General features: G+C 54.9%; 11 protein-coding genes across 11 annotated transcripts; 5 read left to right on the forward strand and 6 right to left on the reverse strand.

Moving 5' to 3' along the window:
• Window positions 1-64: 64 nt before the first annotated feature.
• Window positions 65-970, reverse strand: CDV56_106911 (uncharacterized protein; the record flags this gene model as incomplete). Its single annotated transcript, XM_026760530.1, has 1 exon — window positions 65-970. One exon carries the CDS (start codon window positions 968-970, stop codon window positions 65-67), a length of 906 nt encoding a protein of 301 aa, XP_026617202.1.
• Window positions 971-3126: 2156 nt separating this feature from the next.
• On the reverse strand, window positions 3127-4227 carry CDV56_107067 (zinc-binding alcohol dehydrogenase family protein; the record flags this gene model as incomplete). Its single annotated transcript, XM_026760686.1, has 1 exon — window positions 3127-4227. One exon carries the CDS (start codon window positions 4225-4227, stop codon window positions 3127-3129), a length of 1101 nt encoding a protein of 366 aa, XP_026617203.1.
• Window positions 4228-4762: 535 nt separating this feature from the next.
• Window positions 4763-5467, forward strand: CDV56_107139 (uncharacterized protein; the record flags this gene model as incomplete). Its single annotated transcript, XM_026760758.1, has 1 exon — window positions 4763-5467. The coding sequence occupies one exon, from the start codon at window positions 4763-4765 to the stop codon at window positions 5465-5467; it is 705 nt and encodes a 234-aa protein (XP_026617204.1).
• Window positions 5468-5716: 249 nt separating this feature from the next.
• On the forward strand, window positions 5717-6904 carry CDV56_107188 (uncharacterized protein; the record flags this gene model as incomplete). The annotated part of the gene is made up of 1 exon (XM_026760807.1): window positions 5717-6904. One exon carries the CDS (start codon window positions 5717-5719, stop codon window positions 6902-6904), a length of 1188 nt encoding a protein of 395 aa, XP_026617205.1.
• Window positions 6905-7965: 1061 nt separating this feature from the next.
• On the forward strand, window positions 7966-8865 carry CDV56_107286 (uncharacterized protein; the record flags this gene model as incomplete). The annotated part of the gene is made up of 3 exons (XM_026760905.1): window positions 7966-8480; window positions 8544-8663; window positions 8730-8865. The coding sequence occupies 3 exons, from the start codon at window positions 7966-7968 to the stop codon at window positions 8863-8865; spliced, it is 771 nt and encodes a 256-aa protein (XP_026617206.1).
• Window positions 8866-8879: 14 nt separating this feature from the next.
• CDV56_107341 (putative salicylate hydroxylase) lies at window positions 8880-10378 on the reverse strand (the record flags this gene model as incomplete). Its single annotated transcript, XM_026760960.1, has 6 exons — window positions 8880-9278; window positions 9324-9405; window positions 9461-9776; window positions 9823-9986; window positions 10032-10219; window positions 10268-10378. The coding sequence occupies 6 exons, from the start codon at window positions 10376-10378 to the stop codon at window positions 8880-8882; spliced, it is 1260 nt and encodes a 419-aa protein (XP_026617207.1).
• Window positions 10379-11252: 874 nt separating this feature from the next.
• CDV56_107448 (polysaccharide lyase family 1 protein) lies at window positions 11253-12551 on the forward strand (the record flags this gene model as incomplete). Its single annotated transcript, XM_026761067.1, has 4 exons — window positions 11253-11389; window positions 11434-11773; window positions 11819-11899; window positions 11946-12551. The coding sequence occupies 4 exons, from the start codon at window positions 11253-11255 to the stop codon at window positions 12549-12551; spliced, it is 1164 nt and encodes a 387-aa protein (XP_026617208.1).
• A 188-nt stretch (window positions 12552-12739) lies between these two features.
• On the forward strand, window positions 12740-13651 carry CDV56_107510 (NmrA-like family protein; the record flags this gene model as incomplete). The annotated part of the gene is made up of 1 exon (XM_026761129.1): window positions 12740-13651. The coding sequence occupies one exon, from the start codon at window positions 12740-12742 to the stop codon at window positions 13649-13651; it is 912 nt and encodes a 303-aa protein (XP_026617209.1).
• A 716-nt stretch (window positions 13652-14367) lies between these two features.
• CDV56_107578 (uncharacterized protein) lies at window positions 14368-16267 on the reverse strand (the record flags this gene model as incomplete). Its single annotated transcript, XM_026761197.1, has 3 exons — window positions 14368-15163; window positions 15221-15707; window positions 15760-16267. 3 exons carry the CDS (start codon window positions 16265-16267, stop codon window positions 14368-14370), a joined length of 1791 nt encoding a protein of 596 aa, XP_026617210.1.
• Window positions 16268-16674: 407 nt separating this feature from the next.
• On the reverse strand, window positions 16675-17439 carry CDV56_107680 (putative bZIP transcription factor; the record flags this gene model as incomplete). Its single annotated transcript, XM_026761299.1, has 2 exons — window positions 16675-17097; window positions 17155-17439. The coding sequence occupies 2 exons, from the start codon at window positions 17437-17439 to the stop codon at window positions 16675-16677; spliced, it is 708 nt and encodes a 235-aa protein (XP_026617211.1).
• Window positions 17440-18250: 811 nt separating this feature from the next.
• On the reverse strand, window positions 18251-22072 carry CDV56_107737 (non-ribosomal peptide synthetase; the record flags this gene model as incomplete). Its single annotated transcript, XM_026761356.1, has 1 exon — window positions 18251-22072. One exon carries the CDS (start codon window positions 22070-22072, stop codon window positions 18251-18253), a length of 3822 nt encoding a protein of 1273 aa, XP_026617212.1.
• Window positions 22073-22651: the final 579 nt, after the last annotated feature.

The raw sequence follows: 22651 nt of genomic DNA on the forward strand, positions 1-22651 counted from the left end.
AACACCAGGTATCATTAAATGCAAATATGCTAATATACACAACATCCAAAATCCCACACTGTGATCAAGCAGCCTCATAAACCGGCCTCTTGATATCACTCGTCCCATCCATCTCATGCACCTGCCGACTATTACTCAGCTCCGCCTCCGCCCCGTTACCGGGTAACTCGACGAACTTGGATCCCGCGTACGCGCGCGGATGCGGATGCGGATGCGGATACGAGGCCTGGTACATCTCCGCCTCGGCGAGTTCCTGCTTGTGCGGGACGACATACGCCGGCGCCGGGGAGCCCGTGTCGCTCGTCGAGACGAGGCCCAGCGGGGAGCCGGGCGGAAATTGCGGTGTTTGTGGCGATGTAGCGCGGGGGTTCTCGGGCTGGGCAGCCTTGCGGTTGCGTTTTCCGAGGAAGAAGAAGAGGGCGCCCAGGACGGCGAGGGCGGCGAGGGCGCCGATGACGATTCCGGCGATGGCGCCGCCGGAGAGGGAGGTGCTGGAGGGGGGTCCGGTCGGGGTGGTGGTTGCCGCTGCGGAGGTCGCTGATTGGGATTCTGCGGCGGTGGTTGTTACGGCGGTGGATGTTGGGGTGTGTGATGGAGACGAGGTGGTGGTTGTAGATGAGGTGGACGGGAAAATGACGCTGACCGAGTCCGGGGGCATCGGGTAGACGTCGAAGGCGGAGAGGTTGCGACTGGCGTCCTTGCGCCAGACCTTGCCGTCACAGGCGAGGCCAGCGATTTCCGAGCATGCAGCGTCCTTGTAGAAGTGCATGCACCATTTCCCCTCTGGATCCCAGGAGAACGCTTCGCCTTCCTGGTGCCAGATCCGCGTGCAGTTTTCGGGCTTGTTCTCTTCGATGATGGTGGCGCCGGCCGTCGAGTTGCGCCAGGTGAGCGTCCATGCGGAGGTCAGCGGGGTGAGGGCCAGAGCACCGATTGCTAGCGAGAGTATCCTTGGTGAGAGAGGTGCCATGGTGATGTGAGGACACGGCGAGTTCTGGAGTCAAGACGTGGTTCTCATCCGGTGGGGAGCGCCATGATTAAATGGAGGACAGGACACACGACGCTAGGGGGGCGATCTCGTATAAAATATATGACGACCAGGATGATTGCACGAAGAGCCGAGTTTGGAGAGTCGTTCGAAATGCTCACTGGTGCAGACTTGGTGACAGGTGCCCGTTACTCCATCAGGGGTTGAAGATCCATGCCTGTGGTGCAACCTGGGCACACCCAGCAGGAGTCCAGAATGGCACAAATCCGAAGACAGGGAGCCAATCGAGGGGAAGCAGTGTCCCTGGCGTCCATCTCATTTCCATTTTCAACGAAGCGGACCGATGATCAATGTCTGTGGACGTGTCGATTGGGGCCTCATGTCCCGAATACGAGGTCTAGGGCGCAGCGCAGGATTAGCTTCTTAGCGGTGGAATCCGGATCTCTTCGACTCAGGGTCTCAGTCATCGGAAATCCAGAGGAGGTAATGATGAAGAATGTATTGTGGTGTTTAATGATAACCAGGTTTGAGGTGATACTTTCTAGAATAATAATGACAATGTGATGGAAGGTCCCGTGACAACCTTAAGCTATTGCATTCACTGTGGAAATGCCAATGCTTGGCGCGCTGTTAGTCCTGCCGTTAAAGACGAGAAACGGGGCCATTTGAGGGATGATCTATTGATGTTCCAGGCAATTAATCTTGGAAATTGAGTCTGCATATAATGGATATATATATATCTCAATATGATTCCGTATTCCCACCACTGGACTAAAAGTCATCTCTAGAGAGGTAGGTATATAGGTATACGAGTTCATGACCTCTAAGCGAACAAGGCGCATTCCTCCTACACAGTGAGGAAACAAGGAAGTGCTGACGTCAAGAGCTGTAATTGTGGCCTACCTAGATATCTTCTTAGGTTCTTCCCTACACAATAATGGCCAATCAGTCAATGATGGAAGACATGATCGAGTGGTGACGCAGACGGAACGGGATCCACAGAGCTACCTTAATCATTGCACGAAATTGAGAGAGGTACATACTTTAAACAGAACGGTTGATATTTCTCAATGAATTTCTTGCTGCTATTGATGGAATCAGCTCGGCCCTATTCAGAAAGATATTTTCTGTCTACGGACTCTGGAGTATGAGAATGATATGGTTATTATGGTTGATAAGGGAGATCGACGTGGGGTTGTGGGGACTGGGGAGCCGGAGCTTGGCGGATAGAGCTTCATCATTGATAGATGACATGACAATAGCAGGATGTATTCTTCGAATACTGTAGCTGATGCTGTAATTGCCCTGTAGAGCATAGATATCAAGCTGATATGGAGGTGGTACTATGCCAAACTGTCACCATCATGGATGACACCGCAAGGATGATAACAAGGCATACAGAATCATCAATCACTTAACTTTCTGGACCACTTTGCTCATCGACCGAGTCAAGGTTGCACTGTTGATATCTCCACGTCATTGCCAACCTTGCACCTGTCCATCTTCCGATGTACCCGATACTCTTACATCTTCCTATCTCGCGCCTGTACCCTCTTGACTACATTGATCACCCGTGTCACCATTTTCATCCAGGGAGAAATCATCCTGACAGTGACAGACAGTCATTGTCCCCGTCTTCTCTTCCTTCAGCTTTACCTCAGCCCAATATGTAAGTCAATTGAATCCGCTGGTCGAGAAGAAACTGACAAGACAGACAATGGCTGCAATCGCACTCCGCAACTCGCAAATCCACCAACTAGCCAAACGCAGGAATTGGGCGAGCAGAAACCCCGGTGTTATTCTGGTCTTCTGCATCGTTTTCATTGTCGGCCTGGGACTGATCAGTCTCATTGCGTACCGAAAATGGATGGCTCGAAAGGCGAGGAAGGCGTCTTACGAGGTGGAGGAAACCAAATAGATTGATATACATGGCGGGGGAAGAGAAGACCTACGGAGGAGTCAAATCATTTCTTATTGCTTCGATTCTGGATTGGCCATGTCCAGTGTCTCAACAATACCCTCTCCGATTGTCCTGAGGTGTGAAAGGATGCTATGTTATACATCAAAGACTGTCAAGGTAGCAAGAGGCAGCCCACTGCCAGCATAATCATAATCGCATTCAACTCAGCTCAAGGCTCTCAAACATTCGGATGGACTTGCACCTTCATTCCTCCCATATCACGATACTCATCCAACGCAGCATTGATCCTATCCGCATCCAACCCCTCAATAACCCGATACTTACTCGGCCGGATCACCCCCTCCTTCAACCACCCCGTAATCCTCTCCCAGAACAGCTTCGAAAAGCCATCCGGATGGGTCGCAAACGCACCCCTGATAAACCGGCGCTCATATCCCGCCCTCTTCTCCCCAGTCTTTGCTCTATCAATCTCCCCAACCGCCGGCGCAAGCGTCACCAACGTCCCGCGCCTCGAGTCCGAGAGCACCGCAACCCCCAGCTCCTGCTTCGGTCCGAAATTGAAGGCATCAAGTGCGTAGACGAGCTCATCGCCCACGATGTCCCGCACCCGGGAGAGGACATCGCTCGCATGCCGATCAACCACATGCGTAGCCCCAATCTCCCTCAGTTCGTCCTCCGTCCGTAGCCCGGCCACGGCAACAATGACCCCAAACCCCAACCACTTGGCAAACTGGATCACGTACCGGCCGCAGTTCGTTGCTGCGCCGACGACCACTAGCTTCTGGGACGCGTAGTCAAAGTCCACGCCGCTGTCGGGCAGGGGTATTCCGAACCCACCCTCGGAGAAGAACACCACGAAGCCCGTGGCTACGTTGACGGGGATGGTAGCGGCCTCGTCATCCGAGAGACCGGTGTCGGCGACTCTGGCGGCATACTTGATGTCTACCAGGGCATACTGCTGCAGCCCGTTGAAGTCGTTGAGGACTTGGTTGAGTGGCAGCCGGCTCTGGGCGAAGATGTGCTCGCCTATGGTGAGGTGAGTGGTTGTCTCCGGTCCGATGGCGATGATCTCGCCGGCGAGATCGTGCGCGGGGATGTAAGGGGTAGTTGCCACAAAGAGACCGCGATCGCGGGATTTCTGGTCATGGGGGTTTACTATCAACCGGTTAGTTTGTGCGGTGCAGTGGAGGAGGAGAGGCCTACGGCCGACAGAGGTCAGTTTGATGAGGAGCTCGCCCTTGCCCGGTTGTGGGATGGGACGGTCAACCTCGACTAGATGCTGGCCGATTTCCTGGAGGATGAGGGCTTTTTGGGACATGATGCTGATGGAGACTCCTATCTGTTGGATAGCGAGGTTGCGTGGATGAGTCCATGGTGTTGATACGTATTTATACCAATCCTGCCGTGTAGGCGAGCCGCGAGCTGCAACTACAGTCAGCATGATCATCATTTTCCGTCTGAGAATAGATATCCTTTCACTTACAGTCAGAAAATCTTGGCAGAAGAGTCGATGAACTCGGATTGAGAGAAATATATGCGTGTCCTGACTCATTTGGTCGAGTGACAAATGTCCGACATGGCTGATTCAAGCTTCCACGGCAGCAAGCCTACCGATCAAGTCTGACGCAGCAGTCAGCCTCAGTGTGTATGTAGGACAGCATAAACCCCCGGTGATAATTGATGATCTTAGTAAGATGATCTGGACGGAAATGTCATCTGTTATTGGCCACCCGAAGTCTATCCTTATCCCACTGACAGCTCCATGACACATTCTTCCCGAAACATGACTACAGCTCTTACCCTCCACCAGCAGATAGCACACGCACAGTATGGGATAGCTTCATAATATCGCAATGTCACTATTATCTCTCCTCATTCTCAGTCTCACTCTCACCTCAGCATACTTCTACTTCAGCCATCGTTCCCTGGCTTCCCGCATCCACCCCGTCCTCCATACCGGCACTCTCCCCCAGTCCCTCTCTTCATCGATCCTTTCCATCCCCCCTGCCGTCTTCACAAACCAGTACTTCTCGCTCTATAATCATGCCTCGCGCTCCGTTCCGCGCCAACTCCTCCCGTCACACAATCTCCCCACTCTCTTTGTCCTGCTCCTCCGCCGCAACCTAACCGTCTTCTCGCACTTCCCCAAAGCCTGGAAACAGCGCTCCACCTGCTCCTGGGAACTGCGTAGGACCTTCCGTTCTTCGTACATACAATCCCTGGACTTCAACGAGGGCGAAGTCATCTGCGGGGTCTACCGGGTCTTAGTTCGGAAGCCTGATCGTGTGGAGTTCGAGATTGACATGAAGGAGTGCGAGGGGCGGTGGGTGATTCGGTACTGGGAGGAGGGCGAGAAAGTGGTCTTTTGCAGTGAGACAGTTAGCTGGCGATTGACCGAAACAGAAACCCCGATGCCGGGGGAGAATCGCATGTTGCGGTTCATCCATGAGACAATGGCGTGGTGGTTGTTGGATTCGGGGGTGCGGTATCTGATGGATCTGGAAGCGGACTTTGGGCCGGAGGAGGAGGAGAGGGAGGATAAAGAGTTGGTCAAGTAGTCTTGGTCGTTGTCTCATACCTGTATGACGGGGATGTGCCAGTTTATTGATGAAGGGTTCAAACAGAACAAAGGAGAACAAGGCCTTTGTATTTGTCAAGGCCAGAGTCTCACTGCGGCAATAGCCCTTTAAAAAGTGTTTTACTTTCGATGCTGGTGTCTTCAATGCATGTCTCACCTATGTGTATATAAACATATCGAATCGAATAATGGCATTGACATTCCATCTTCATCACCATCGCTTTTCGCAATGTGTCGATATACCTTCCACCACTATACCCTCTGCGGCCACATCTCTAGCTTCGCGATTCATAGCTGCGTCGAGTTCCTCAATTTGCTGCGCAAATCACCCCAGACCGGCTCGAATCCCGCCGAACTGTCCTGCACCAACATCAAGGTCGAACACGACCTGTGCTCCACCAAAGGAGAGGCGTACTGTCTCCAGTGTGAACTGGACTGGCCCGACCAGCTCTTGACCCGAGGCACTGAAGAGACCTTTCCCAGCGTCCCGTACTACGTCCTAATTGAAGGACTGGACAGCTCGGACCCCATCATCACCACCAAGATGCAGTGGCACACCAACAAGTCCCGGAAGCGCGAGTTCAATGACGCCTTTCTCGATCTTGACTTTGGGGAGCCCAAGTCTGAGAGCAGCGATGCCAGTACCATCAAGTCCAGCCCTAATGGTAATGCGTCGACCATCATTTCCTCCGAGCTATGGCACGAATTTGTCGATGTCCCGCTCAACGCCCATGACGACGCTGCAGCAGACGAAGACGACGACGATCGTGGTCCCAGCCCCGCCAAGAAACGTAATGACTCCATCTCTGAAGACTACGTGGTGATCGGTACTGACATGCTCAACACCCAGGCAGAACGACTTACTAGCCCAGCCAACGACACCGACGACGAGGACTTCTACAGCCTGTGGGTGTCTGATTCGGACTCGGTGTACGACGACACAGAAGACCAGACTGGATCCATCATGCGCCAGTTGGAAAGCTTCACTTTCCCAACATACCGACCTACGCCGCGAACCCCTGATCTCTCCCCTTGTTCGCCTCGTACCCGTCCCCATCCCGAGCCGTTGCCTCTGTACGTGGGGTTTCCTGGTCAACCGCCGGAAAGGTCGCCTAGGACTCGTCGGCCTTCGTCTAGGGGAAATTACCTCGATGCCAGGACGGAGCTGCAGTCGCCTGTGTTTGATGGGTTCCCTGGTATTTTTCCAGACGAGGATGAGTTGGGGTTGCGGTCGCCTGGTCTTGTGAGTTTCCCGCGTATTGTGATTGAAGAGGTTGACGAGGAGGAGAAAGAGAAGACAGAGGCAGGCAAGTCAACTGGTACGGTGCTGGGTCTTCGTGGTGCTTCTTTGGCTTCTGGTTCTGGGTGTGCTGCTGCTGTGTTGAAGGGGTTGAATATTGTTATGCCGAGGGAGTGAAATGCTGATGCGTTGTTAGCTCTTGCTTCATTTTGCTTCGATCTGGTCTGCTTTGCTTTTATTTGCTTTCGTATTGATTTGCTTATTTTTGCTTGTTTTTGCTCTCACTATGTTTGATCCTGTTGCATTTATGCGTATGCTATAAAATCCACAAAGTCCTCTCGACAACTGCGTTCATTTCCACTGTATATCTCTAGGCGAGACCGATTCTCAAAACATGAAGGTTACTAAACTCCATAAAACAAGAGCCATGACAGTCTATTGTACTCTGTAGAGCAAATAAATATCATTTGATCGAGATGTGTATCTCACTTGTTTGGAAGTAATCATTTCGACGGATGCAGAGGCCAAACTCTTCACAATTTGATCATGCGATTGCTCTGAATTATAGTAGAAAGCTCCCAATAACCTTATTCTCTTGCCATCGTGTTATTCAATGTCTATGCCGGTGCTATCATCCGGTATATGCTGCCTGGACCCGGGAGTACACATCCAGAATCAGACACTTTGTATAGGAAAATCCTAGAGCCCACGAGACAATCATGGCGCAAATACAGACCTTATAGGCCAATGATACCCTTAGTGAATAGTCCTATCGACAGCCAAGTATCTAAGATACTTTAGGAAGCGAAAGATGTACTTTTATAGACATACTGCTCAGAGATGGTGATCACCTACTCTATCGGATCATCCCTAGATGAAGACCATTGCCAGTCCGCCGAGCATAAGACCCATCTCATGAGTTGGATGCAAGCTAGGCTTGGAAATGTGATTGCAGGTATATATTCTCTTATACGAGAGAGATCCTTCCGTAATCTTTCTGCCATTCCAATGCTGAGCATGTCGTACGCAGGGGAGACTGCAGCCGTCACTCAATAAGTATATACAATAAACATTTTGATATGCGAATTCTCTCATCATAACCGAGTCTTGAGTAAATCAAGGAAGTTGGCCCACTGACCAATCAGCATCCCTCATTCAAAACATTTCATCATCCACCTCCTTGACTGAAATTCCTTCTCATCTCCTTAGTCCATCCCTATCCATCAACAAACCTCAAAATGCTCCTCTCTCCTCGCTTCCACCTCTTTGAAATAGGCGACCAACCCTGGTGCCCAGACTGGATCATCGCCTACATCCAATCCTACCTCACCAGCGTCTGGAACCTGCACCTGCCGCCCTTCAGCCGAACCTCCCCGGCAGGCGTAGCCGCCGAGCTCGTCACTGAAAATCTGCCCGATGCATCATCCTACACATTCGTAGATTGCTGCGCCGGAGCAGGAGGGCCCACCTCGACCATGGAGCGCGTCCTGAACTCCCGCTTCCGGGAACAGGGGAACCCGCCCGCGCGGTTCGTCTTAACAGACCTGAATCCGAGGATCGATGCTTGGGCCGTCATCGCCAAGAAGCAGGAGCATATATCGTTTATTCCCGAAGTCAGAGATGCGACGTGTTGCGGGCGGGTTGCCGATGAGGGGAAGGAGTGTCGGGTGTTCAACTTGTGTTTTCATCATTTCGACGATGCGGTGGCGCGGGGGGTTTTGAGGAGTGCGGTTGAGTCGGCGGATTCGTTCATGTAGGTTTTTTTCTTTTTCTCTCGTTCGAGATGATCAGGTGTGGTTGGTGTTGACTTGGGCAGTGTTTTCGAGTTCGCGCAGCGCAATTTCTCGTCGCTGCTGAATATCCCTGTCATGGTGCTGTATCCGTTCTTCCATACGCTGCAGCGGTACTGGTATTCGCCTTTGCATCTGTTCTTCACGTATGTGGTCCCGCTCTTCTCGGTGGTCTGTTCGTTTGATGGGTTGGTGTCTACGTTGCGGTGTAGGACGCCTGAGGAGTTGAGGGATCTCCTCCGTCAGCCGGATCTGGATGTTTCTGGATGGGAGTTTACGTCGGGCAATCGCATGATGATCTGGCCTTTTCTGCATATTTACTGGTTTATGGGTGTAAGGAAGCGGTGATTATCATTTCAGAGTCATGTCATCAGCTCTGGCAGCCTTTGCTCTACCTCTTGCAGAACCTCAAATCCCAAAACAGCTCGTTGGCGCGAAGACATCAGCCCAATCCAGTCTGTCTCTCGAGTCAGCCCCGACCACATCAAAACCAAGTCGCGCAGTCGTTGTAGGATGCCGTCGGCCAGGTGAAACCCGCCTCGGTTGCGGATGGCGCCTTGGACGTTCCGGGCGGTCCGGGACTTTCGAATGTCTTCGTAGAGTTTCAGTGCTTGTGGGATCTTTGATCTATAGTCATGGGAGGATGCTACGTGATGGAGCAACATCCCCAGCACTGCGCCATCTTCCACAGCCATGGCGGCCCCTTGGGCTTGATATGGCAGAGTCGGGTGGGACGCATCTCCTAGCAGCGTAACGGAGCCCTGTACGATATTAACAAGTGTTGAATATGTGCCAGGGGAGCAAACCTTAGTCCACTTCGGTAACTCGGGAAGATGACACAGCTTCCACTTCAGGACGGTCGGGATACAGGAGATCATCTTCCCGAGCCTATTGCAGTGATTCAGTCTCGACGGCGTAGGCCTAGAGGTACAGGAACACGCACGTTGGATCCCACTCTCTATACCCATACCGCATCTCATCCACATCCCCCTGCGTCGTGCGCACTCCCGGCGGCAGATCATCAGGCTGGATCAGAACAAGGTTATACTCTTGTCCTCCGCGAACGGGGTAAAAGACGGCGTGTTTCTTGGGGCCTAGCCAGGCAGTCACGCCTTGCTTCTCGCAGAGTGCTTCCACCTCTGGATCATTCAAGGCCACAAGCTGAGCTCGCGAGAAGGTAGCGCGGTAGGCTAGGTCTCCGGTTTCTTCGGGTGGATGGGGTTCATCGAGGACGACTTCGCGGACGTTGGACCAGAGACCTGTTGGATCAACTCCGGACATGAGGTGGACGGATGGGAGACGAACCATCAGCACCAATGGTCACGTCGCCGGTGATCATCTCGTTGCCCACGATGACTGCAGTCTCGTCAACGAGGACTTTGTCCACGAGAGCGCCCAGGCGAATCTCCACTCCTAGGTCTCTAGCCTTGTCAAGAAGAATCCGATGATAATCGGCGCGATGGATGACGCTGCACATGTTGTTAGCAAGGGATTACGACGAAGGGGTAACATACATCCACGGCGCTCCATATTCCTTCTCCACCGTCTCACCGCAGGGCATCGAGGCGATGATCCTCCCGTCTTTGTAGCGTCGCAGATCCATGAACTCGAGTTTCATGCCTTTCTCCTCGATCTGAGGCAGGAGACCGAGTTCCCGCATGATCCGGGCTCCATTTGGAGGGATTTGGATCCCAGCGCCGACCTAACGAGTCATCTTCTGCTAACAGTAGTATTGTGGATTGATGCTTACTGGCAGAATTTCAGCTGATTGTTCCAGGATAAGCACATCGAGGTTCTTCCGGCGACAAGCAATGGCACAGGCCAGCCCGCCGATTCCCGCGCCGACTATGATGACTTTCATTGATTTACTTTGATCTGCTGGTTGACCACCCTCTGAGCTAAGCTGAGATAAAGTGCCTGCAGCCTGTCATTGAAGAGCTTGGGGCGGACGAGATGAGATGGCAGAGAACAAAGAAAACGAGCGGTGAACCACGTGCTGAGGGGTCATCCTTGTCTGTAGACATTGCTGCTTTGATAGAGATCTTGTTATTGATATTGATATTCAACAATGATCTGATATCGTGACTTTCTGTAAGCTTAACTTCGACATTGAGATAACATCAATCAGTGCATAGCTTTATGCAGAATATATGTTCATACATTCAACCAAACATGTGTATAATCTCCTCGCCCTAGATCAGCATCCTTACTTTTGAGAATCCCTAAGCAGCTCCAGTTACATGATCACTTTGAGACAAATATATGATGCCATACACGTGCATACATGTCACTCCTTAGCTGTTCTTCGTATATTCGGCTGTTCCTGGTCTAACCCTGCTTCGTGCCCAAGTGGATAGGACAAATATAGCCGCAAAGTGTCATGTAGATTACCGCCGAGAAAGACCTGACTCGGTTACCCGTCAGATAGATTCCAAGCCCGTGAAAGCCGCCGTTAAGCATGATTCAGACTCTCGATGTCTCAGTCGGAGGGTCTTGGCATGCCCCTGAGACATTTCCGCTGATTCCTCCGAGCCACTCTGAAACAGGCCGATTGCCGAATTGGGAGATCTTCAAACAACGGATTGAAACATGTCGCATTTTACCAGGCGCGTTTCCTTATCGGTCAAGGACTTCTGAAGGATTGTTTTTGATGGGCGATGGTTTGTGCGTATAAGTACTGTCCCTCTGTTTCTATATTCGGCGGTCATACATCCGTCGATAGAAGAGCAACAATAATGAAGACAGCTATTCTTTCTCTTTTGCTGGCTCTCACCCAGGCCTATGCCAAGGTCACGGGCTCTCCCTCTGGCTTTGCGGCTGGTACTACAGGGGGTGGTTCGGCGACCCCGGCAGCCCCCTCCAGCTTGGACGAGTACGTCTCCTGCCACTAGATCACTCGCAAGCTAACTGTCATAGACTGGTGCAATGGATCACCGACGACACTCCCCGGGTGATCCTCATCGATCGTACCTGGGACTTCACCGGCACCGAGGGCACCACCTCGGGCAAATGCTGCAGCATGCCATCCACGACTGTCTGCAGCGGCGGCACCTCCAAGGGTCAGGCCTGGATCCAGGATTCCTGCGACGGGGGAAGCTGGGTGTCCTGCAAGTACGACAATGCCGCCCTGACGCCCATGGACGTGGGCTCGAACAAGAGTATTGTGGGTGTCGGTAGCAAGGGTGTCATCAAGGGCAAGGGACTGCGCGTGCGCAATGGAAACAAGAACGTGATTATCCAGAACATTCACATTACGGTGTGTAACCCCTGACAAATACTTCTACAAAGCTAATCCAAGCAGAATCTCAACCCCCAATACGTCTGGGGCGGTGATGCCATCACCCTCGACGACGCGGACATGGTCTGGATCGACCACAACAAGGTATGTCTTCAACCCCCCGGACAGAGGATGCCTGCTGACGAGGAAGATCTCCCTGATCGGCCGCCAATTCATCGTCAGCGGCTGGGGCAAAGCCGGCCGCGTCACCATCTCCAACAACGAATTCGACGGCCGGACCTCCTGGTCCGCCAGCTGCAACGGCAAGCACTACTGGACTCTTCTGCTGATCGGCCTGGAGGATTACTACACTTTTGAAGGCAACTGGCTGCACGATGTCTCCGGCCGCGCCCCCCACATGGGAACCGACCACACCAAGTCGCAGATCTTCTTCCACGGCGTGAACAACTACTTCCAGGATGTCGGCGGCCATGCCTTTGACATCGACACCAACACCTGGGTGCTGCTCGAGGGCAACTACTTCGAGAACGTCAAAACGCCGCTGACGGAGACCTCCCTCACGGCGGGCGGCAAGCTGTACACCACCAAGACGGTGAGTGCGGCTGGCGCCTGTCTGGACCAGCTCAAGTATATCTGCGAGTGGAATCGGTTGGCAGGGTCTGGAGCCTGGGAGGACCGCACGGATGCGGACGTCAAGAGCAAGGCGGCTTCGTACAAGGAGAGCTTGGTGGGCCATTACGGTGTGGCAGATGTTCCTGCTAAGGTGGTTGCCAGTGCTGGTGTTGGCAAGCTGTAGTTTCTATTCTTTGTATATTTTGATTCTTTTCATGTACGCTATATTAGAGCTCGCTGATTCATCATCGGCATTAGGGTTTGCGAGCCGAGAGTCTTGACATCAGTATGACAACTCGGTTCTACCCACCATAAATAGAGAGGTACTCGACCATATCAAGTCCATCAGTCGATTATCAAATTATAGGCAAAATGAAGTCCATCCTCATTACCGGCGCGACAGGCAAACAGGGTGGCGCCGTCATCAAGGCCCTCCTGGCCGAAGACGCCGACATGGAGATCCTCGCCGTCACCCGCAATCCGCACTCCGCAGCCGCCAACAAACTCGCCGAGAAATCCCCCAAGATCAAGCTCGTCCAGGGCGACCTCGACGACCCAGCGGGACTCTTCAAAAACGCCCACCAAGTATCGTCCGGCCCCATCTGGGGCGTGTACAGCGTGCAGGTACCCATGGGCAAAGGCCAAACCGTGCAGAAGGAAGAAAGCCAAGGCAAAGCGCTGATCGACGAGGCACTGGCCCAAAAGGTCCAGCACTTTGTCTACTCCTCCGTCGACCGCGGGGGCGACGCGTCCGTCGACAATCCCACCAACATCCCGCACTTCATCAGCAAGCACCGCATCGAGCAGCATCTCTTCGAGCGGACCCGGGACAGCGACATGTCCTGGACGGTCCTCCGGCCGGTCTTCTTCTTCGACAACCTCACCCCGGACTTCCTGGGTCGGCTCGTCGTGACGGCGTGGGACGCGTATCTGCAGGGGAAGCCGCTGCAGTGTATCGCCGTCAGTGACATCGGGTACTTTGCCGCCCAGGCGTTTCTCAACCCGGCCGAGTACAGGAACCGGTGCTTGTCGTTGGCGGGGGATGTGCTGACGTATGAGCGGATGCAGGAGGTGATGCGGCGGAAGACGGGGAGGGAGGCGCCGACGACGTTCCGGGTGGTTTGCTATATGGTGATGTGGATGGTCAAGGAGATGAGGGTGATGTTTGAGTGGTTCTATGCGCATGGTTACCGGGCTGATATTACGAGGTTGAGGGAGATGCATCCCGGGTTGAAGGATTTCGAGGCGTGGTTGGACGAGGATAGTCCATTTGTTAAACGTTAGTTATCGTAGTTGCTATATGATGTATCTAAGTTGCATTGACTTGAACCTCTGGATAGCCTCGAGCAGTAGCTTACATGAACTGTGTTCATCTGAATATGATACATCCCAGACTTTCCATCATCAGGCTCACTAAGAAACATGGCCATGACTCGCTGCTTTCCACATGCCACTCCCTTTGGCTACCGTCCTCTCTCATAGCCGGAATCATCTTCATGATCCTCATGCGAGGGAGGATGCGCGTCGGGGTCAAGCTGAGGAGGTGGAGTTGAGACGCGAGCAGGGTGCGAAGAAGCGAGCTAGTTGGATATTGCTTCTTTCCACGGGGTATAGCAGATATACAGTATGACTCCTTCCATACCCTCCTCGAACCGTGGCTTTGGCAACGTCTACTGCAGCCTGCACCTCGAGTTTCCTCCGAATAGTTGATAAAATCCGATATACAAGTGCCTGGTAATAAGATATGGTGATGTCATTGTGTAAGAGAAACAGCCTCGCTGAGTATTAGAGATGGTAGACTATTTGCGTGAGGATGGGACGGTTCACGTCTTCTGTCAGACCGTTGGCCATTGTTATTTGTTCGAGACTGGACTACATCCAATGGCATTACTAGAAGACATCTCCAGAATGGGAATAGCGGCACGGTACGAGATCAGCATTAAATGGCCGATTGTGGGTCTTGCACATCATTGGTAATCATTACTCAGCTCGTTGCATCGTTAGGTAGATATATCATCCAGGTACTCGCCCTCGCCCTCGCCCTCTCCGGTGACTGTTACTCTCTCCCACAGTCGACGACATCCCCCTGCGCATGCGACTTCCACCCAGGCGAAGGATTCCAGGATCCCGACCAAGTGCGGATACGATGTGATCTTCAACTCCCGACAGAGGCTGGCAACATGTCCTACTAGCCGCGGGTGCTCCGGCATCTCTTCCGCCGCGATGGCCGCCACGGTAGCGCACCAGAGAAGCAAGGGACTGGACACGATCTGCATCATTTGGTCGAGTTTGCTGGCGAGAAGCGGGAGGATCATGGCGCGGAGCAGGGCAGATCGCGGGAGCGGGAAGGTCACATGCGTTGCGTACAGGTTCGCGGCCAGTCGGCAGGTCAGGTACAGCCCATGCGACACGGAGAGGTCATCTGGGGACAGGTCGCACATCTCGAGGACGGTTTCGACGGGGTCGTGTTCGTCGGGCAGGCTGAAGAGGGCGTGATGGACTTGGTTGCGAACGTCGGCGAACCGGTCGCAGTTCGACGGATCGAGGAGGCGATTGTAGTACCATTGCACCAGGGTGGAGTATTCGCTGAGGTGGAGGAAGACGTCCACGATGGTCTCTTTCACCGGTGGGCAGGGGGCCCGCAGATCCCTGAAGCCGACGTTCCTCCTCGTGGATGGGTCGTCCGGGAGGGGAAAGACTTGCAGAGGGGATGGAAGGTTGATCTCGTTGCCTTCAACGTCGACCCGGGGGAAGAGCGGTTTGGTCAGAGAGTGGGCCGCTTTCATTAGATCCGCGCTGGAGAGATCTTAGCAGACGATCTCGCAGTCATGGGGGTTCAGGAAGTGTAGATACATTGTAATCAACCAGCCCAGGGCGTACAGCTTGATGGACTGGATCCCGCCCAGCTGGCGCAGCAGATTACAAATGACATCCCAATGCAGGGTGTGGTAGTCCCGACTGCCATAGAACGACAGCGACTGCATGTCCACAAACGGGGGCGTGAACGGGCTCGGGTCGCGGCTAAGGTCTCGTCGCGTGGTCTCGTTGACGGCCAGATGCAGGATGGCCAGGATGACGCCGTCTCGCCATTCTTCCTTGGTGTAGTCGGCCACATGGTCGCGCAGCAGCCGCAGAAGTCGCCCCTTGTAGTACAGCTGATCCTTGGTGTCCAGCACCGGATTGGACCCGTAGCTGATGCGCAGGACGTCTCGATGGCACGAGGCGGCCCAGAGGGTGCTATAGATCAACAGATTGTTCTGCACGTTGGGTGCCACCCGCGATTGGTAGCATCTCCCGGCGTAATCGGTGCGGCGGAAGTTCGGCCAGAGATGCATAAACGCTAGGGACGTTAGTCTCCAGCTGTCAGATATGCAGGCAACGACTCAACCGACCATGCTGGAATATATCGTCTACACTTGGCCCCAGGTTGGGATCCACCGGAGAAAAGGGGTCTGCCCTGCCAGTGGCAAGACCGGGGGACAGGGCCGGGGAGGTCTGGTCGGACACACGCCATCCTCCGCAAGTCCCGCAGATCTGGAAGAGACTCCCACTCCCATCGCTGCTTTGCATCTGATTCTGAGGTACTATTACGCTAGTTCTGGTCCCCGTAGCCTGAGTCTCGGGAGATCCGCGACCCTCCTCCGGGCCCAGGGCCGGGTCCCTGCCCGTTCCAGTACAGGTACACCAGCGCGCCGCCAAGTGCTGGTCCCGTGCCTGACGTTCAGCAATCAACTGCTCTCGCTTGGCTTCCTCCTCCTGTCGGTATGCACTCTGTTTCTCCGAGATGAGGCGGCGGATCAGGGCTGAGCGCGTGTTGCGGGATTTAGCGTCACCCCCGCGGCCCAGCGACGGGCCATCAACAAAGAGGATCCGCTGTGGTTTGCCGCTTCCGGGGGTCATGGCGACAGACGAAGGCGACGGTCGAATCTGCTGACCTGTAGAATAGAGTTCTTGGTCTGACCGTCAGACACGGCAACGCTGACATGGGAGTATTTTCCTGCCACGTGCTTAGCGGTGGTTAGCGTGCGGACACATGCGCCACTTCGTACAACGTTGGACGCTTGGAGAGACTAGATTCGCTTAATGCAATTGGGTAGATTGACTCGGATGGCTTCAGCAATGGGTAATCCAATCAGAAGAGGGCAACACATCTCCAAATCGGGACTGGGTCGAACTATAGATGCTACGTCGACGTCCGACGAGTCCTACATGACAGACTCCTGCAGTAGTCCAAGAATCTCCAGGGTTATGATATCGTGAGAAACACAATAACTCCATTCATGCTAATGTCATCTCATCCAACACGATCATGTATCCCCCGCCAAAGTCCCCAGTCGGGACTCCCCTCCCTTCTCGTCAAACAACAGCACCAGCATCTGCATCATGATCGAACTCCTAAGACTCTGTATCTCCTTCCTCGACGACGAGCCGCTGGAACAACTCGTCGCCGGCGAGGCCCCCTCGCCCGACTCCTCCTGCTGCACCATATCCGACATCAACCGCAGCACATCCTGCCACCGTCTGCGCAACGTCTCCAGCTCCCCCTGCAACCGCGCATTGTCCACCTCCAACTTGAGCTTCGCACTCTTGGCCTCGGCCAGCAGTCCGCTCAGCGTGTCGTTTTCCGCGCGCAGCTCCTCCATCCCCTTGCGCAGCTGGAGTCGTTCCTGTTCCCGGCGTTCGCGGAACCGGCGCTGCGCTTCGCGGTTCTGCGATTGGCGGCGGTTTGGCTATCGCGTCCATTAGCTATCTATCCCATCACCCTGTAGATGGCGGGCGGAGGGTACATTAGCTGTAGATCCATTCAGGTCAGGATTCTGCTGGCCGAGCTCGCCTGGCGGACCGAGGTAGGCCGTCGATTGCGGGGACAGCAGATAAAGCTCTTGCGGCGCGGTCAGAGGCATCGCGGGTGGGAACCGCAGGTCGAGATCGCTGCTCACGGTTGGCGACAGACCGCAGGTGGACTCGCTGTCCATGACTTCATCCCATTGCAGGGCTCGGGGGCGGAGGTCGTAGTGCATGTCTTGCTGCTGCGGACGGAGTGTCATCGATTGATTGGCGGTGGCATACATGGTCATCTCACGTAGCAGAGGTGAAGAATGCCACTCCCTCGAGGGATGCAGACATTATATAGAAGCTTGGGGCATACTTCGACTGTCATGACAGCCGATTGATCGAATCAAATCGCCCCTACTATTTTAATTAAAGCTGGCTCCCCATGTCCCGCGTGTAAGAGGCCATCTGCAGGCATTCCAGCGGCCGTTTCTCGAGACAAGTCGACGGAGAGTGCTAGCTCGAGATGTATTCGGAAAATGGTCTCTGGAAGTTCCTCAGGACGCAACAAAACGCAGGACCCTTGAAGCTTCGATATCCAAGGCCCTTCTCAGCTCTTCTGACATGACAGATCCTACCGTCTTGGCAGTGACCAAGGAATGACCCTAGACCTGGAATGGCAGTGTCTATCTCCTATCCAATTGGTGAGATCTCGGTCTGGCCATCTTGGCTAGTGAGACAAGAGACAAGGAGACATCTCTGTGCCTCGGGCTGTTTTTCCGTGTTTCACCGATCTGGCTGTTCCAACCCATTCCAGCAGATGCATCTCTAGCCTGGATTGGCTGTTGGGCCTCAATTCATTGGTTATCTGATCTATATCTGTCATCTGTCATCTTTGTTCAATGGCACAAAGGATCTCTGCCTTGTGCAGCCTTCCTCTAATTATAGCGCAATCTTCTCACCCTAAGGTATTAGCAGGTCGTTCGGTGGATGACTATGGCGGATTCTCTGACCTACAAGAAGCAAAGCAGATGGTTATGCTCGTCGAGTAGTTGTATAACATGATCCGAATTAGTCTATATAGTATAATAGCTAAAGCCAGAAATATATTTAGATAGGTTCATCCCTTGGTTCAATCAGGACCTCGTTGACCGCCACATGTGCCGGCTGTCGCAGCGCATACACAATCGACTTGGCCACATCTTCCGGGTCCAAAATCTTCGCCCCCGACGGCTCGCCGTACTTCTTGATCGCCTCCGCGTCCGTCGACATCCCAAGCAGATCGGTGGCCGTGTTGCCAGGCTGGATGGCCGTCACGCGCAGCCCCATCCCCGCCGTCTCCAAACGCAGCGACTGCAGCGTCGCCTCCACGAAGAACTTGCTGGCCGAGTATACGCCCAGGCCGGGGAAGACCTTGCGTCCGGCGTCGGAGGAGATGGCGACGATGTGGCCGCTGCCGCGGGCCAGCATGCCGGGCACCGTGGAGGACAGGCAGTGCAGGAGACCCTTGCAGTTCACGTCGACGGTGCGCTCCCATTCATCCGTCTTGACGTTGGCCATCATCGTGTAGTACATGACGCCGGCGCAGGAGACCAGGATATCGACCGGACCCAGCTGCTCGCTGGCCGCTTGCACAAGGGCTTCCACCTGCGCCCGATCGGTGACATCGGTGCGCTGGATGAGGATCTGCCTGCCTTGGCCGGACAGCCGCCGCTGGAGAGACTCGAGCGCGTCCATGCGGCGAGCCGCCAGTGCCACATGGCATCCTTCGCGAACGAGGGCGGCGGCCACGGCGGCACCGATGCCGGATGACGCGCCCGTGATGACGGCCACGCGGCCGTGCAAGGGGCCCCGGATGGCGGCGAGGGGCTTGTTCAACCGGGCGGGCGCCTTGGGAAGCCATCCCCGCGCGAACCAGTGGCGAGTATAGGTCTCCAGGAGGGCGCGATCGACCTTGGGCCGTTCTACCACAGCGCGGAATGGCTTGGTGGCCGCGTTGTCGAGCACAACGATACCCCTGAGGAATTCAACCGTGGGCATCCCACTTCGCAGAATGTCAACCGTAAATGCGCCATCGCCTCCCTTGACCAACCCCTGTTTGTCGGTCCAAAGCGCCACCCACTCATCCCATCCGAGTCGCTTGGTCGGGTATCCCAACTCCGACAGGGCATCAAATACGCGTCTTGTGTCTACCGGATCCGGGTCCCCCAGGTGGAAAACGGTCTGGTCGGCCTGCGTCTGCGTGGCCAGGTGGACAATCGCCTTGCTGACAAAGTCAACCGGAGTCATTTCGGCCCTCCAGCCGTCGACGTCGGGCGCGCAGCCCAGCTTGATCGATTCGACGATCAATGCCGACAGCAAATCCCAGGCATTGGCCGCACCCGTGATGCTGTGACCGCTGATGGTGCCCGCACGGTGAATCTTGACGGGCAGTCCGCGGCGACCGGCCTCCAGGACCAGCTGCTCGGCCACCCACTTGGTCTGTCCGTAACCGTCCAGCAGCTTCGTGGGGACGTCATCAACCGGTAGCATGGCGTCCTCTGGCCATCCCTTCTCACCAGACGGGGGCAAAACTCCATTGGTGGAGACGTACTGTACCGTTGCGCCGCCCTTGCTGGCCAAACGCAGAATCTCTCTGGTTCCTCCGACATTGGGGCCACGCAGGGCTGCGTAGGGGTACACCAGGTTGACGGTAGCAGCGGCATGGATGATGACATCCACCCGAGCGGCCAGCTCGTCAAACGCCTCGGGGGAGAGGCCAAAGCGCGACCGGGACAGGTTACCAGGAAGGATCTCGACGCGTTCCATGATCGAGTCGCGCCAAAGACCCAAATCGAGCAGATTCCGACGGATACGAGCCACACCACCCGGTTGATCATCGTCGGCGGGTTCGTTGAACCGCACCAAACAGATGACGTGTGCGGATGTGCTTTCCAGCAGATCATGGAGGAGGAAAGCCCCCAGGAATCCCGTTACACCGGTCAACAACACCGTTTGTGCATCCGTCACAGATCGGATCTTCACATCAGCAGAGGGCCGGATGTCCTCGTCCAACGTCGCATCTGCGCGCAGCACAGCAGGCAGATCGGCCTGCACGGCAGCGGTGTGGCCGTCTCGGATGGCACGCACTGTTTCCAGGTGACCGGCCAGGGTGGAGTTCTCGGCCAAACGTGCGATGGGAACGCGGAAACCGAACGCTCTGGAGAATTTCGACGCGAGTTCCGCCAGGGAAAGCGAGTGGCCGCCAAGGTCGAAGAAATTGTCGGTCGGCTTCAGCATCGCCTTGGGTGTTCGCAGTGTTGTGGCCCAAATGGCTGCCACTTGGTCAATACCGATGGGATCCTTTTCCTTGGTCCCGTTGCCATTCACCGGACTGGGAGCTGGCGGAGGAGGGAGTCGTTTCAGGTCTACCTTGCCCGACACCTCGTGAGTCGGCAGCTCGTCCATGTCCACCCATAGGGCGGGGATCATGTAATGAGCCAGAAACGGCGCCAAAGTCTGCCGCGCCGCCGGGCTGTGGCCGGACTGGTTGATCTCGACAGCCGCACGATCGGTGGCGTCCTGGTCCCGGACAATGTAGGCCACCAGCTGGCGATCCAATCCTTCGCCGTGCGCGATCACGGCACAATGGCTGACGGCCAAGTGTTTGACGATCTCGTTTTCAACCTTACCAGGAACCACCGAATACCCACGGAGCTTGATCATCGCACCCACGCGACCGGTGATCTCCAGCAGTCCCGAAGGCAGAATGCGAGCGCGGTCGCCGGTGCGGTACATGCGCGCACCCGGTGTGGAGTCGAACGGATCCGCGGTGAAGGCTTTGGCGGTCGTATCGGGGAGATTAAGGTACCCGCGGGCGAGAAGGGGCCCTCCAACAAAGAGCTCTCCGCTCTCGCCGTCGGGCACGGGCTTACCATCTTCACCCAGAATATAGGTGTGCTTCGGATCCAGAGGGGGGCCCACCGGACAATATGGGGTATCGTCGTCCAGCATCACCCGGATATCGCCGCAGGCAATCTCGTGTGTTTCGCATGCGCTGTAGCAATTCAGTAGCCGGGTAGACGGAAGGGCCTTGATGGCCCGTCGAGCGAGATCGGTCGTGACCACCTCACCGTTCAACCATAATGTGCGTAGATGGGGCAATCGAGCACCGAGATCGTGGTGACGCGCGAGCACGGTGGCCAGCAACGTTGGCGTCATGAGAGTCTCGGTGATGCGTTTGGCTGCCAGGAGGTCGACCAGCGCTGCGGGATCGTAGCTCACATCGTCCGGAACCGCCACGACCGTGGCACCACGCAACAGTGGGCGCAGAATCTCCCAGATGAAGAACACATTGCAGGCCACCCGATCACCAGGCTGAAGATCCTGCACGCCGAACCGGAGGTTATACGAGAGCACCGGCGCTCGATGTGGGTTGGCGATTCCCTTGGGTTTGCCCGTAGTGCCAGAGGAATACGAGACAAAGGCCAGTCGATCGAGGTCATCCTCAGCCGGCAGAGGAGTCGATGGTTCCTTGGTGTGTCCGTTGGCGTCTGTCGCGGGCTCGTCGAGAGCGATCAGCGGCACATCGGCTTTGACCTTGGTTGCCTCCGCGCGAAGGGTCACCACCACCACGGGCTTCGCGTCTTCAAGGACGTCTGCCAGGAGATCAGGAGGGTAAGCCAGCTCGAGAACGAGAAATGCGCCTCCTGCACGGAGAGCGGCCAGGCAAGCGATCACATAATGGGCGCTCCGAGGGAGCAGCACGCCAACCAGGCTGTCTCTTCCGACTCCATAGCTTCGCAGACGCTGAGCCAGAGCATCCACCTCTTTGTCTAGTTCGGCATATGTGTATGTGGTGGAGTCGTCTTCCAGTGCGGGGGCATCGGGGGTCGCATGAACCTGGTGGGTGAAGAGGGCCGAGAGGTCTTTTGTGGTATCGAGAATCGACATTGAGTGTATCAGCTTTCAATTCCGATTGAATTGATGTCCTGAATCTGAGGATGTCGGTTTCGAGGAGTTGACGGGTATTTGTGGGTGGAGGACGCGGGAGTGTGGGGAAGAAACGAGTGAGAGTCACCGCGGCGTCGGCGGCAGACAAGAAAAAGCAAGCAGGAAACTGCAAGTTGTTAGTGGACAAAGTGAGATGGATCATCAGAAGAGGCGTCAGGGACGTGGGATGATAGAAACATTTACATACCGGTTGGTTTGGGGATGGAAAGAAGAGGGAGGAAGGAGGAGGAGGAGGAATTTTGTTGAGAAAGAAGCAGCCTCAGGAACCAATTGCAGACAACTGGCTAGAATCCTGTTTACAGGTACTTACTGTAGCTGGCTAGAACTAGGCAGAAAGAGCAGCTCCATTCTGCTAGTGATCCACTAGATTTAAGAAGACCCAATTAGCGGGGAAGCTGGAGACATCTGCATCTTATCTGTTTATCATGTTGTATTGTATTATACAGGTAGAATAGAATAGACATAAATAGTAACTGCTCATGAGACAGCTGGCAGATATCTATCTATCATGAAGATATA

This window comes from Aspergillus thermomutatus, assembly GCF_002237265.1.
Source record: "Aspergillus thermomutatus strain HMR AF 39 chromosome Unknown NODE_27, whole genome shotgun sequence".
Taxonomy (NCBI): Eukaryota; Fungi; Ascomycota; class Eurotiomycetes; order Eurotiales; family Aspergillaceae; genus Aspergillus; species Aspergillus thermomutatus.